The sequence below is a fragment of the Gymnogyps californianus genome, chromosome 8 (genome assembly GCF_018139145.2).
Source record: "Gymnogyps californianus isolate 813 chromosome 8, ASM1813914v2, whole genome shotgun sequence".
Lineage (NCBI taxonomy): Eukaryota > Metazoa > Chordata > Aves > Accipitriformes > Cathartidae > Gymnogyps > Gymnogyps californianus.
In genome coordinates, this window is record NC_059478.1 from 34,554,025 (window position 1) to 34,569,770 (window position 15,746).

The 15,746-nt window shown below is 41.7% G+C and overlaps 1 protein-coding gene across 1 annotated transcript; it reads left to right on the top strand.

Annotated features, from left to right (window-relative positions):
• Window positions 1–824: 824 nt before the first annotated feature.
• Window positions 825–6,846, top strand: LEPROT (leptin receptor overlapping transcript). Its single transcript, XM_050901093.1, has 4 exons — window positions 825–867; window positions 1,119–1,194; window positions 2,016–2,202; window positions 3,446–6,846. The coding sequence occupies exons 1-4, from the start codon at window positions 852–854 to the stop codon at window positions 3,560–3,562; spliced, it is 396 nt and encodes a 131-aa protein (XP_050757050.1). The 5' UTR covers window positions 825–851; the 3' UTR covers window positions 3,563–6,846.
• The last annotated feature ends 8,900 nt before the right edge of the window (window positions 6,847–15,746 follow it).

Consider the following 15,746-nt stretch of genomic DNA (forward strand, 5'->3'; position numbering starts at 1 on the left):
GCTTCAGAGACCCACAGCCAAGCAAGTCAGCAAACGTAGCACCTAACAAAATTTTCACTTGAAGTATTTAGCTCCTTAAGCCTGCTGTTTTAATTAGGCAGCCTTCTTGGCTCTAAATTATATAAAATTAATGATGAAATGGCGAAAGAATCTGTATCGGAGAAGATATGAAACAAGAAGAAGAGCTGAGAGGCAGAAATGGGAGATATCTAAAGAAAACCTCCCTGGGGAGGTGCAGCCAAAGGGCTGTGCAAAATCTTCCTCAAAAAGGCTGTTCTTGGGTCAAAAAAAGGATCTCAAAAATCTAAGGCTTGAAAAATACTCTAAAAAAGACGTGCCCTTCTCGGCATGGATTAGCAGGGGGGTGGATGATGCACATCGTGAGAAGGCGCAGGTGCCATTTTTTGGGGTGAAAACAGGGGTTTTCAGAAGTGGCCTGCAAAATGGCAGTGACGGATGGGTGGGGGCTCTTTAACACTGTATTTATGCATTCAAATCGTGCCTGTGCACACACATATACGTGTGTTTACACACACATACACCGTATATAAAAATATGTATGTATGTATATTAAACGCCCGGCCCTAGGCCTGACTGGAGGCAGCGAAACACCGCCCCGTAACCATGGCGACGGGTGGCTCGCGGCCCGGCCTCCCCCGCCCCCGCCTTCAAGTGCGCACCGCCCACTTTCCCGAGCGAGGGGCGGGGCTGCCCGGGTATCGCCTCCAGGGGTGACGCCGGCCCCTTTAAGGCGGCCGCTCACGTGACGCAGGAGGGGGGGCGGGGTAAGTGGCCGGTAGGCGGAAGTCGCTCGCCGCCACCTCAGCTCGGCGTCGTTCAGCGCCCCGAACATGGCGGGCATCAAAGGTACCGAGCGCTTACCCGGCCCGCGGGCGGGCAGCGGCTCGGAGCTGCCGTTCGGCAGCTCCGAGCCGCTGCCCGCCCGCGGGCCGGGGCCCTCTCCCTCTGAGGGAGCGGAGAGACCGGGTTGCGCTTCCACTTCCCAGACATCGCCTCAGCGCGGGGGCGGGCGGGCGTCGCGGAGAGGGGTAACCGGTAACCGGTGAGGCGGCTGCCGCCGCCGCCGCCGCCTCACCGCCTGCCTTGTGCCGTTGCAGCTCTCGTGGCGCTGTCCTTCAGCGGAGCCATCGGGCTGACGTTCCTCATGCTGGGCTGCGCCCTGGAGTACTACGGGTGAGCGGGCCGGCTTCGTTTCCAAAACTTCCTCTTCTTAATATCTGTTAATTGAGGTGTTAATCTCATTTAATTGAGCTGTTTGGCTCTAGTTATCTGCCAGCGGTTGCCTGCTTTCTGGCTCTTGACACATGGCAGTTTGTTCTGATTAAATACCACCTCCTTACCCAGTATTTGCATTTCCATTAAAAAAAAAAATGACTGAAGACAGCTCTATGCTTTCTCGGGAAAAGCGGTGCCATCTTGCTGAGCAGTCATTTTTAAACCTCGCACAGTTCTTTCCCTTACTTCCCTGTTTCTTTAAACAACCCTCCTACCCCAAGACTCCAATTGGGCTGTCTTCTTACGCTTAAAAATCCGGGTGAAGCTAATGAGAGCGCTCACACAGAGATGAGAGCGCAAGAGCGTGCCTTCACAGTCGGCTTGTTTATACTCCAGGATCCCTCTAATTTGGGAAGGCTCTTGGTTCCCGTCCCGCTTGCATTTCCTCTTCCCTCTGTGGTGACTCTCGTTTTTGTGAGGCGGTGGCGTGAGCTGAATCAGCGAGGTGATGCAAATGTAAAATCAATTAACGCTTGGCCGTGTGAGAGAGTGGATCCTGCTCTTACGCGAGGCCGAATGAGTGTTTGTGCCAGTATGTAGGGAAAATTAGGTAGGATTGCCCCTTTGGGTGAAAGCTTGTGGTTAAATCATGTAATCCAGTTTTCAAACCATAAAGTAGGATTACAGGTGTTGCAATTACTTTTTCTAAACAGAAGATACTTTTTATTGAAGCATCCATCTAAACTGATCATGTATTTCCTTTTTTCCCCCCTCCCCAGTGTATACTGGCCTCTGTTTGTCTTAATATTTTACTTCATCTGCCCCATTCCCCACTTCATTGCAAAAAGAGTAAGTGATGACAGTGATGCAGCCAGCAGTGCCTGCAGGGAATTGGCATATTTCTTCACAACTGGAATTGTTGTTTCTGCCTTTGGATTTCCTATAATCCTTGCACGGGTTGAAGCGGTAAGTTCTGCTTGCTAATTTTTATTGTAAGACACCAGTTACTGAGAATAACCTTTAAGTGCACTGTTGCTGTTTGCAAGTCCTGTCTTTAATTTCATTATTGTGATGTTTCTAGATTCTGATTAAAATAATAACTGCTGAAGTTTTGTCTGCCAATGCTGCTTTTTGACCTGAACATAGGACTTGCGTGACTGAAAAGTTTTTAGCTGGTTTTTTTTTTCTAGATTTGTTTTGGTCCAATACAAGATATTATCTCCTCCTGCATCTCATGCCTCTCTGTCTCATCAACTTTTGCACCGCTTCTTGCGCCACCTTCCTTATTTTTATCTCAGAATGTCTGCTTTCTCCACTTAGGATGCTGAAAACTTGGTGACTGGAGTGCATTATCAGTTAAAAGATAAAAGGCCAAACTTCCAGAGCTGCCTTTCTGGTTTTCAAAGCATTTCCCAAGCTCATGCTTTGTCCCCTCAAAGTCTGAGGAAATTCTGCTAGCTTCTTTTCTCTTTGCTTTCTGAGCTGCTCTTCAGCGGTGAGATTTTTGTCAGATTTGTTTGCAAGGCAACGAACTCTTTTGTCCTGTCTCCCAAACTACCCAATGACATTTTCATGTGTTGTGTTGTTTTTCCCCTTCGGTCTTTCAGTTTTGCTTAAAACTTGTGTGCTTAGTTTTAATTTATTTGTAATGCACCATTTCCCTGACGCTGCGTTTTTGTTTTGAAGTTGTGGACCTGACAGTAGGCAGAACCAGAAGCGACCACGAGGGGGAACTCTAATTCATAGCGATATCTTTTAAGAGTAAATGTTGCTTATTTGAGTAAACTTAGCCGGGCAGATCGTTAAAGCAAGCTGTTTAGCTTTAAGACCACGTACTGTTTTCCATGCTTGTTACTAGCATTTATTTGAAAGGCTATCTTTTATTTTGTTGCATAGTGATTAAAGGAGAGGACTAGTTTCACCACATTTTTTTCTATGAGTTAGGTATGTTTTAGTGACTTGTATGGCAAGGTAATTATTTTGTTCTAAAACATAGCATTATTAGCCTGTCTGAAGTCTTGTATTAATAATATGAGTGGTTGCTAATTGAATACTCACATAAATTGAATTATTTATTGTTTGTCTTTTCTCTTTATGCTTTTAGCACCTTTCTGTAGTATTTCATTTAGTTTATCTAATGCATATGAATAACTGGCCTGAACCTATCTTATAAGAACTGCTTTGATTGTTTCATTTCCTTGCATTTCAGATCAAATGGGGAGCCTGTGGTCTGGTGCTGGCTGGCAATGCAGTCATTTTCCTTACTATTTTAGGCTTTTTTCTTGTGTTTGGTAGAGGAGATGACTTTAGCTGGGAGCAGTGGTAGGACATCGCTCTGATGCTGGTAATATTTTACAGCATGTATCACCATATGTATACTCTGTGTGTGTATATGTGTATATATTATAACACATGTGTGTGTGCACGCTGAGATGTACGTATGTGCATATGCATAGATGTATGTATGTGCACATGCATGTAGTTTTACATTATCAGATCATAACATGCTTTTTTAAAATGCATTTCAGCCAAAGGGAAAGGGCCCTTGTGACAGCTGTCTTACTGTATTCGGTAAAAGCTGGAATCACCGTTGCAAATTTGTCCCCGAATAAGTTTACAAAACATAAGCTGTTTTACTCATTTTTTCACTATGTATGCATTAACTTTTGTTTTAGTCACAGTAGTATCGTTGATACATGTGATATCGGTCAGCATGCCTGTTGGTTTTTTTTAACAATGTAATCAAAATATGCCAATATAAAGATTATCCTACTTGGTATTGTTCAACTTGATCGATCTTTCTGCTTTGATTAGGAATGAATGAGTACTTGCTTTTCATTTGAGTAATTGCGATTTTAGTGTTTTTTCTTGATAACATAAAACCAAACATAGGTTATGCCACCTCTTTTACTACCTAATGAAAGAAAAAGAAAATAACCCTGGTTAAAAATCCTTCCTTCCACTTATGGTGTTCATTCAAAAAATAATTCCCCCCCCAAGATACTCAGACTTTGTCCCTATTCAGCTTAACAACTGTGGATATATTTTGGGAATAATGTATTTTAATGCCTCTTTAATGCTTAGAGCTGACGTTACTTCTCTTACGAAGGTTCACAAAAGAAGAACGGGACACTTACAATCACAATGTAGTATTCAACTCTGTATTCTTATGTATGAAACGCCTGAATTGCAAAGAAGTGAGTGTTCTGCTGGGTAGGACTTCTTATCTCCCCAGTTCTCATTGCTTTTTAAAACATACTTACTCAACTACTATTTTTTTGTCTGTAAGAAAAATTTGTTACATTAAAACACTATATTTTTAAATAGCATTATCCTAGTAAACAGTCACATAATCATACTTATAAAAGTAAACTTTATTACTGTTTTGACTTGCTGAATCCTGCACGTTGTGGAGGCATGTAGTTTTGTAAAAACGCATTCTGATACAACCCTAACTCTAGAAGACATTTCAGTAATTTGCAAAGGGGTAAAGGAAGAGACACCTTAGTTTATTCTTTCATAGAAAAATGGACATAAAGAGGTTTCTGCTCTGTGAATTAAGAAGCTGAATTCCTGCCTAGGGTATGTTTTATTGCAAGTTCTTTAGACTAGTAGATTGCAAATGAGTGTTTTATAGTTGTGTTCGTTCACAGCTGACTGCTCTCACCCTGCGTAGCTGTGAGGGACATTGTGTCAGGAGGTAAATGAATCCACCCTACAAGATGTGGCAGCTTCACCAACGCAGTGCTTTCTGCCCCCTAAGTTGTATGGAACTACTTATGCTGCTCTCCAAAACTCTCTCGATACTCGTGTACTGCAAAATGGTGTCCTGTGGATTGCTCTGCAGAGCAAAGGTTCAAAAATTAATGAATGTTACGTGAGCGCTCTGATACTGGGTCTTTTGTTCGTGCTCAGTGCCCTAGAAGAAGGGTACAGAAATCACTCTGTGGTCCAAGTAATGTAATATCACTTAAGTAGGAATGGAATATCATGTTTCAGGAAGGTTAATTACATGTTTTTAAATTTAAACTTCAGATGTGTGGAAGGTGAACAGTTCAGTGCTGAGGAATGCTGAGTAGCTGTGTTTTATACTGAAGTGCGTCTAGGCTGTCATTCTTTAAAAGAAGAATTAACATTAAAGGATGTTTTTTTCTGGATGTTAATGCTTCATCAAAGACATAGCAGGAATATACTTGTAAAGATGCTGTGCATAAACAAGTTCTCTTACAATGTCTTCTTCCTGAATTTAGGTGAAAGCTCTTTGACCCTACTGATTTGTAAAGTACTGCAGGGGGAATTATTTGTTCTAATTATGAGCCAAGTTGTTTAGAGTAAACATAGTTTCCATGTATAAGTCCTGCTTTGATTTTTTTGAAGAAGTTGGTTTTTTTCCTGTGCAATGGCATTTTTCATTCAAATTAGTGAAGTAAGACAGCAACAATAATACACAGTTTAAGTGCCTGATCCTGTAAATGCCTAATGTTATTGCTAACAATTCTATTTAATTCCTGTTAAAATACTCGTGTGCTTGCAGGGTTAGATTTTTGAGTATTTTTACTCCTTAGAATTTATGTACCGAAGGCTGCAACAGAAGTCTACAAAACTACTCAATTACTGATGAAATTTTGCTTTCAAGACAGTGGCGTGAAAATCAGCTGAGATGAATTTTTCTTTAAGTTAGAGAACCATTATTTGTAGAAGCTGTTGTGGATCTGTTAGTAAATAGCGTGCTTGTGGCAGATCGGGATACAGGCAGTAAACATATGACAATCTAAAATGAAAAGGAGGATTAGAAAGTGCGGTCTTGAGGAGAGGTTGCTTCTTTGACAAATGATTCTATTGTACTGTATTTCCTTTGATATTGCTGTGGTTGGTGGGTACCTCGTGAAATGGCAGGTAAATGTTAAATGGAGAAAGTCAATGCTCTTTTTTTTTTCCTTCTTTTGAAGCAGCTACATGCACTAATCCTTAATGTGAACTTCACGCAGTTTTCACCGTGGACTTTTATTTTAAAATGTTTAACTTTAAAAATTGTGTTTAACAGTGTTTAAATCATGGAAATCTTCCTTGACCTCTTTAAAAGTAAATGTTCTTGAATGAGTCTTCGATATCAAATAGTCAGGGTAAAAAAAAAAAAATTTTCAATGCTTTTTTTTATCAAGAGCTTCACTGATTCACACAAACCTGGTGCTTTGATGGCCAGTACTGGGCATACGGTCACTATCTACCAGTAGCAATTTACTGTGGTTTCTCTGAAATTGTTTTCCTATATGGAAGTGAATACTATGTATCCAAAGTGCCTTAATTTCGATACTATGCTGGTTTTGTGAATGCATAGCCACGTCAATATCACTGTGTTTCATAATCAGCTGAAAATCTGTTACTGCATTTTATAAAGCTTCCTTGTCAACTAATCATGTTTTCTGCAATTCAGAATGCAGTGCAGCTTTTGTAACTTTTGTAAACACTATTTTTATTTTCTGTGATTGCCAGGTTCTTGAGATGATGAAGTATTAAAAGATGGAAATTAAAACATATTCTACTTTTCTTTTCAAATTGTCTAATAAAACTGACTTTTTGAATTGTCTAATAAAAATATCTGATGCTTAAGTATTTGTCTGTCTTAAATTTCAAGAGGTGACAACAGACTCTTGTGTGAGAGGAGAGAGAAGAGACAGCATATCCAGTGGTGCTTTCATAATGGTGTAAATGGTATAATGAACACATTTCAGGAGCCATGATCTAATTGCAGTAGGGGGAATTACTGTTACGACATGCATTAGAATGCATTGTGGAGGCCGTATTCAAATACACAGGTAAATTATCATCACTTATCTCTTATGTATGTGGTAAAAAGCTCTGTGAGCTTTTTAAAGGCATTCAGAACCAGATGGTAGGTAAGGTAGTACTTGACCTTTTCCACTTTCCTTGCTTCAAAAGAGTCTAGAGTAAGACACATCTGCTCCGTCAGCACTGAGGGGCAGGGATGCAGAGGGCATCAAAGCGCTCTTTCTTTTCTAGGTCTGTACTCCTGTAGTTAAGTTGGTGAATATATTGAAGTGGGTGATTTTGATCCCACCAGTGCTTGTGAAAATGAAGCCTGCTCAGTTATTTTGATGAATTTGTGAAAGCACCCACCGTCAGGAGAAGAAGGCTGTAGCGTCTGTGTTCGGAATAGCCGATGCTTTCTGTTTACAGCAATGATTGGAGCGACTAAGCTTTGGAGAAGGTGAGTGTATTTGCGTTTTGAATCACTTAGCTGCTGGCTTTGCACTGTTTTGCAAAATGAATGTTTGGGATTGCTGTTGCGTACTGCCTAGCCCAACTCGTGCTTTGCATATAGAGTAACTTCAGGCTCTAGGCTTGGTTCCTGAGCTCCCTTATTTCACCTGGTTCTGGATTTGCTAGTAGTATCTGTATGGTGTAACTTTTCTTTCCTGTCCCTCCCACTCTTGTACTTGTAGCTGCTTGTGTTTGTAGTTAACAGAGCTCTTCCCTGTCAACATATACTTAGCTGGAGGAAAAAAGTAAAATATACATAAGGGGTCAGGAGCAGGGGGTACCAGTCACAGTCTTGCACTGGTTTCGTAGTCAATTCAGTCCTTCAAGAAAGCTGGTAACCTTCCTAACTAGTTATGACCTTGGGTAACTTTCTAAAAACTTTAAACAGACTTTAATCCCACAAAATGAACGTAAGCTCATTAATACCTGGGAGTTAACCAAACAAACCTGCCCTAGTAAGCCACATGTAGATTTTTATTGTTAAACTGAAAATTATGTAAAGCTCTAAAATGATCTCTATAACCCTGACCTCAATTGTTAACACAGCATGACTTTTAAGATACTACATCATTTACTCTGCAGGGATTGTTTCTGATCTATGATAATGGATGAAAAGACGCTGTCATTAAGCTGGAGGCACATCAGGTACTAATGACTAATTGATTTGTTTAAGTGGCCCCTGCAAATACATGACCAGTATGTACTAGAGGGCTTTACAGGGAAGCGTCTCTTGACAAAATATGTAAGGAAGCATTGACTGGTGAATTGTGATTAAATTTTAAAGATCAGCTGGACACTCGTAGAGAAACGTTTTCTCCAATGGCCTGTTCCTATATTTATCTCGCTTTACTGTTCTGCTTTCGTTCTTTATGCTGAGGTTTATTTCAGCTGTGTCTCTGGGTTATTTTCAAAAAACTGTATGCCCCATGACTAGCACTTCAGCTGGAGGTACTTCACTTATTTTTTTGGGAATTACTACTTCCCGCAGACTAGTTGTAGATTTTAACAAATATTCTGGATACTACTTCTTTCTAATGGCTCATTTTTAAATGGACTGGGTGATTGTTCCCTGCTTCCTCTCCCATGAGGGTGATCATCCCTTGTCTGCATGTGCAGATGGCTTTCTTCCTGCTGCCCCTCAACACTTGGAGGTCCTTATGGCCATCTATGCGGCAGATACTGCTGGGGAGAGCACAGGGGTTATAAAAGCGTACTATTTCCTCCCAGACAATCCTTAGCTGGTAGGAGGAAGATTGTTTTCAAAGTGAGACTAAACCTATGGCTTTGTTTAATAAAGTAATTTATGTATAATGAACATAATTGTGCAAAATTGCATGTAATACAGCCTTGCTTTGGAGTCTTTGCACAAAGGGAAGGCTTCTTCCTGTGAAACATGCTTATAACATTGCTGTCTCTTAAAATAAAGAATTTCAGGTATGTAGTTCAGCAGTCCTCCCAGGTGTCGTGATCTGAAACCCTGATATTTTCTTTGTTAGCTGTTTGCTTGCTAGCAGCTGAACTGGCATTCAGTGGCAGAAGTTGCCTGTATTATATTGTGCTTTTAACTGCGTGTTTTCCCGGGGAATGCTTATAAAATTAACTGCTCACTTTTGTGGAGTTTAAAAAAACCAAACCACACACACAAAAAACCCCACCCCAAAATCAAATTCAAGCTCAAGTTGTATATAGTTCATTCGAAACCCTTAAATGGAGAATAGAGTGCTGAGGCTCAAACAGAGCTCAAGGCAAAAAGGGATGTTGATGTCTTGTGGTAGGTCCAGGAGATCGGCTGAGGCTATCGATGTCTGTGAATTTTGGTTTTATCACCTGCTTTGAGCTTCATCTTTCCAGTATACTGGCTAAGGTGCTTTCATTTTCATGGTCGGTATGAATAAATGACAGCTGCTCCTTGGATGTTTTTGTTTGCTTGAAGATTTGGAGAGAAGTTAAACGGTATTTCTTTGTCTTTACAAAGCATACGCTTGGAATAAGAGGATTCATCGTGACATTTATATGTTTTGCTTACCCTTTGTTGTGACTGTTTGATCTGGGCTTGTGATTTTGTTATTCATTTAATTCCTGCCTAAGACTAGTATTTCGCAATATAATAGGAGCCTTTGTTGCCAGTTTTCCATCTTTTTTTAAAAAAAAAAAGCAGCCTTTACACGACCCAGAAACAAAAGCTGCAATAGTTGTAACTCACTGGCTACTGATCAAGTTCTCCCTTTTTGAAGCTGGTGGGAATTTGCTGTTGGGGTCAGTGGGGTGGGGAAGGAGGGACGCGAGAGGCCTAATTCCATTAGATGCCGAAGCCCTTAAAGCCTGAGGGCGATCTGTGAGCGTGCTTCTGAGTCACGGCTACGCAACAGACTGTCCATCTCGTCTGAGCGGCTGTTTCTTCTGGCTGCGCTACACAGGATATGGGGGTGATGTTGGCTACAGAAATCCATATGCCTGTATTTCAACAGCGGGCACTTTACTCCGGGAGAGGGTTTAACAGCTTGTCCTTGTTTCTAGTGACACGGCTCGGTGTCACCCTGCACGGCCAATCTTTCTTTGGTATTCTGGTTTTTTCTAACTAACTAAATGCTGATGATTGCAATGAGACATTAGGATGTTTTAAACAACTCCATGATGATAAAACAATTTCCCGTAGAATAAGTCTCGAAAAAGAGCTCTGCTCTTAGTTTAATTTTGAAATATGAAGAAATGCAGAATATCTCAGACGCATACATAAAGTAAATTTTACCTTGTGAATCAGAGACTACAAAATAATATACCTTAAGCAGTCCAGAGCATGCTCTCTCTTCTATTCATTCCTTCAAAGAAGATTGCATTCTTAACAAATATTTTGCTGTTTAATTAAAATCTACAGTGGAAAATACATTAGTTTACAAGGATCTTTTAACAGCTAGACAGATACTCCTTAGAAACAATTTCAAAATGCACAGTCTTTATCTGGCAGTCTCATAAGTGAGCCAGGTGGAAAGTTAATTAGGATCCAGCAAATATCCTCAGTTAGGATTCAGATTATTCAAATCCCTTTAGACACCTAAAGATCGACGCAGGTGTCTCTTTGTTCCTCTCCTCTTTTACAGTGGTTGTACCCCATCGTTAGTCTGTTCTCTTCATCGTTCTTCAGTCCTTTTCCCCCCGGGCCCAGCCCCGCAAGGAAAGCACGGAAGGTCCCAGCTCCAAATAGCTGTTAAGCTGCAGCTCTGGCCTGGCTCCAGCCCTCATCCTAACTCTTGGGGTTGCTGAGAAGACCCTCAGATCCCTTACCTAACCCTAGCCTACTGCAGGGCCTAGGGGGTCCCCTCCCAGCTCCACACGTGCCTTTAGCTACGGTTCCATTCAAAACCAACCGAACAAAACCAACCCAAAGCATCCCTCCCCCAATTGCTGGCAGTTCCAGCTTCTCCGGAATAAGAGAGTGAATTTTAAACTCCCACAGTCAGTAATTGCAACCAGTCCTTGCTTCCCTGCCCTGATGGGACTGAGCTATTGTCAGCTCCGGGTGTCAGAAGCAGCTGAGCCAAAAGCGAGTCACACATTCAAAACAGCTTAACAAACACTGATTTATGGATAGTATTAACAAGATGGAAAGAAGAGCAGGCAAGTGGCAATTTAGAAAGAACTATGTCATAAAATACTAATTGGTTCTGGATGTGAATTGATGGCTCTGACTTCCAATTTCTAATTACTTGCGTTTAACAGAAAGAGGCTAAAAATACTCAGTGCTCTTCTGTAAGGACTTTCTCAGATACACCAAGAAACCATTCTGAGAAGACAGTTTCTTTAACCAGAGAGAAACAGCTTGGGCAATTACAGTTCCTCCTTTTGAGTGCTATTGTCTTGATTGTCCTTGCCCCGTTTCCCCTCGTTTGCCTTTTGGTGTCTTTGCTATTAAAGCCAGGATTTGTTGTATAACTTGCTCTAGCAACATGCATATAAAAAAACCAATTATCTGTTTTTTTTTTTTTTTTTTTTTTTTTTTTTTTTTTAGCGCAACCTCGTTTCAGGAAAAATTTGAGTTTGCGTTTTGTAACCACAACACTGGCTAACTTCTACAACATCTTGCCTACCCAAGGTGGGTGCTCGGCCTTGAATTTGAGGGCGGCACGACAGTTTGTGTGGAGGTGCTGAATGCTACCTCCTGTTGTTGTAGCCACTTTTCTGTCAAATGCATTAATGAACCACAGGGCTTGGGTAGAAGGACAAAGTTCCTTCCCCAGAAGGTCCCTTGGGATGTAATGAGGGTTATCCAGAGCCTCTTTTTAGATGTGGTAAGACTCAGCAGAACAGATGTATGGGTAGCCTTGAGATCGAGTCCTTATTTTCAGAGAAATTAGCACGTGCTCTTAAAGAACATGCTTTTTGAGCATCCTGTATGAATACGTGATATAAATCCAGCATTACCAGGTAAGGCCAGTGAGCACTATACCAGGATGCATTTCATTAACCTTACTCCAGTACAACTGGCACAGCAGAAGCGTCTAGATTATAGCCCTGATTTGCCCCTGCGTAGAGAAAAAATTTAGTTGTTAAAAGTTCACCATTTATCTTCAGTTAAAAGCTTAACCCAAAATCCCCTAAAAATCAACGGAAAGCCTCCTGATGGTTTCAATCAATTCCGTATGAGATCTTGGCAGGAACGGTTCTACATACATATTTCCAACCCCACTTCCACCTCTGGGATTCGAGTACTGAGTTTGCCACAGGATATCTGATAACCGGAGTCCTATAGTAGGTGAGGACTTGTGCTTTTCCAGCAGCACGTAAAGGTGTATGTGTAGGCTGGGACATACCATGGTCATGGGGGAAAATGGTAGCTCGCTGGGACAATTCCTGTTAAAAGTATAAGTACATACGTACATATATTCATATACTCCCATGCAGAATTTTGTAGGTATTTCTTTCTAAAACATAGAATATTATGCATAATGACTCCAGGATGAGGAAAGAGTCCACTCTTTCACTACGACAGAACTCAGATTTGAACAGGCAACAAAATATCTGACGGAAAAGAAAATCACAGTGTGTACATTAAAAAGAAAAAATCTGTTTTCCTGCAGCAAGTCACCTGAAAGACCACCCCCCCACCCCCCAAAAAAAAGTCTTTTCTCTTGCAAGTCAGTGAGTTGTCTGGGGGTTGAATTGGAGTAAACGATGGTGGTAGATTGATCATTAACTAGTGAGAGGATTCCAGCATGAATAAATAAGTGAATCCTGCTCTTCTCAGAGCCTGATTCAGCTCCTGTTGCAATCACTGGCTTTCAGGTTAGGCCTGAATTTTCCGTTCCCTCAGCGAGCGGTACATAGTTTGGTACCTCCATAGTCCAGGCTCATTTCAGTGGAAATCTTTTCCTTAAACTTAAGAGCGCAGCTGAAGTCGGTTCCTGACACGTGGGGTGGCTTTGGAGAAGGCCAAAGGCAACGGAGCGCAGCGCGAATGAAAAGGGAGCGGTTCCTCGGGGTGCAGCTCCACGTGAGACCCTCAGCGCTGTGATGCTACGCTGATACCTACAGACAGGTTAAAGTGTACAGTTCTTCTTAACATGCACTGGTGATATTTCTGATTTTAAAAAAAAAAAGTGACAGATTATTGTAATTGGGCTGTAATTTATTACCTGTCTTTTTAGTGGTGAGATATACAGTAAATTCCTTGTGCTACATCTTAAAGGCTTTGTTAATAATTTTTAAAAGAGTTTTAAAAGATAAACTTTTTCACTAGCTCTGATTTGGCATATTTGGATGGTTTTTAATGTTCTGTTTTAAATATAAACTCTTACTCACGTCCTAAGCTCTCTACAGAATGGAAGAATTTTTATTAAAACTAAAAAACAATGTCTGCTTTATAATTCTTGAAAGTATATGCTCTGGCAGTGTTTACGATTTACTGTGTTTCACTGTGTGAAGTTTGTTCAAAAATGGTTTCTCAAACTTTGCGGGCTGTAAGGTTGTTTTTTTTTTTTTTTAAAATGTATACCTCTGATTTGGTATGAAAAATGGCCCAATTAACTTAATTTTAGTTTCATCTTCTGTTTATACAGTGAAGGCTTCTGACAAGTGATGGAAGTCATAGTTAGTGACAGCACTGATATCTATGCATACCCCTTTTTCTTTAGTGACAAGAATAATTACACTGATAGACAGAAATAAAGTCAATTTTGGTGGATCATTTACAAATAGATCCTGAACTTTCTGATTCTCTGCAAAAGGCTCTGTATAAGTAAATCAAAGGGTAAGACCATCAGTCTTCCATCTGTTTGTCTGACATTTAAGCGCCCGTTTTTATTGTACACAACTCTTCTCAGTTATGGTGTAAGGTATTACAAGTTACTGAAGCTAATTGTATTCTCTTCACTAAATCTCTTCCGTAATGTGCAGGTAATGAGCAAGTCTGTAGGTAAACTCATTATGAGGATCAGTCAATACGTGTTTTCCTGTAGCGCTTTTAGTAATCACGTTAACTTGATAGCATTTCCCTGGCCTTCTGAAAACTTTTAAATTGCAGTAATAGGCCATTCGTTATTCCTGTATTTTTATTCGGAGACTGAGTGTGGGAACAGGATTTAGGCTATTTTGTTCCCATTTGAACATCAAAAGTTCCTACCCAGAGTGAAACCTTTTGAAGTTAGTTTTATTAATCATGTTCAATAGTCAATTTTATCTCTCTTTAACCCACATACAAAGAAACTGGAGCGGTGGAAATGAAAAGCGGCGAGGTGGAGGGAAAGGCAACCGATGCTTAGCTGGGGTTATCCGTGGGGGCCGCAGTCTTAGCAGCCATTCAGGTGTCCTGCAGTCAGACGCGCGATGGAATAATGCTGCATGAAATATGACCTTTCTGAAGGGAAAACTTGTCTGGACTGAATAATCACATTAGGTTTGTGTTTGACACACTTCAAGTGGAGACCTTTTGGCTAAAATACCTAATCAATAGGGGAGAATCTTGATGGTTGGAGATGCAGAGTACCTCTAAATGTGCGCAACAAAGGACCGTGACATTTTAAACAGGCTGCAAGGCATGGGATACACGTGAAAGACTAGAGTATGTTCTGTACCTGAATCTTCTCTTCTGCTCTAATCTAGTCTTGTACGAACAGCTCTGGTCTGCATACAGCGCAGCATTTTTGTCTGTGTGCGGAAGGACTGAAATTCATGTTTGCTCTCCTCGTGATCCAGATTTCAAGGTTCCCTGGTGTTTGTGTGGGTCCTTGCCAAAAGAAACCAGCGTGAGAGGGCTGACTCCTTCCCTGCCCATTCTCCTCATCTTCTCCAGCATCAGCAGCGGCTTAGCCTTTACCACCTCGTGCAGAAGCAAGAGCACTTGGCAAAGGGAGGTAATACTGTCTGAGGGAACGTTTCTCGTGTGGAGTTCCTGGGGGAGTGAAACACGCCATGCAGATCACCTCCCTCCCCGCAAGCCTCCCTCCATGTGTCGGCGTACTCCGAGCCTGCTCCGCATGGCGCTGAAAACCGGGGTTGCTACAATAGGAAGCAGCTGTCCAAGTCCGTGCTGGCTGGCTCGGTGCCCGTGCCTTTGCTGCTCCCATTTTTGCTGCCAAGCGTAGAGGGCAAACTTTTCAACGTCTAGTGTCGCGGTGAGAAGTGCTCTCACCAGCCCCTGGGTACGAGGGCGTAGCACCCTTCCCGCTGGCGATGGGCGGCTGGTTCCTGCTGGCAGCACGAGCTCCTTCACAGGGACTTCACCCCCCCCTCCTTTTTGTTGGGGCTCTCTCTCCCTGTTGACCCTTTCCCTCGTATCAGAATCCCATGATCTTCCCTTCGGTGACACCTCCTCTGCGCCAGGGCTATCTGTACACATCATTTCCGCCCCGGCGGGGTCCATCTGCTTGTTGTTCTTGCTTCTTCCCGTATCTGGCCTTTCCTAGCCCATTTTTCCCTGTCTTCCCACCACACACTCTTTCTCTATACCCTTGTATTTTTTTTCTCATGCTGTTTTCCCATGCTGTGCCTTCCTTCTCACCCATTATTATTTGTCTAGAAAATAAGTCATGCAGAATGTCAACATCTCAGCATAGAAAGGGGTCCACCCATTCCCCACTTTTTTTTTTTTTTTGCCACTCCATTTTTCTGATTGCCTTCCAAAACTATTGGGAACTTATGTTGGAATATTCCCTGATGTTTTGAAATTGTCAGATCTGGCTCTGAAAAGTTACGGAGACAGAAATGTCTTCACTGCTGCGCATAATGTCTCAGCA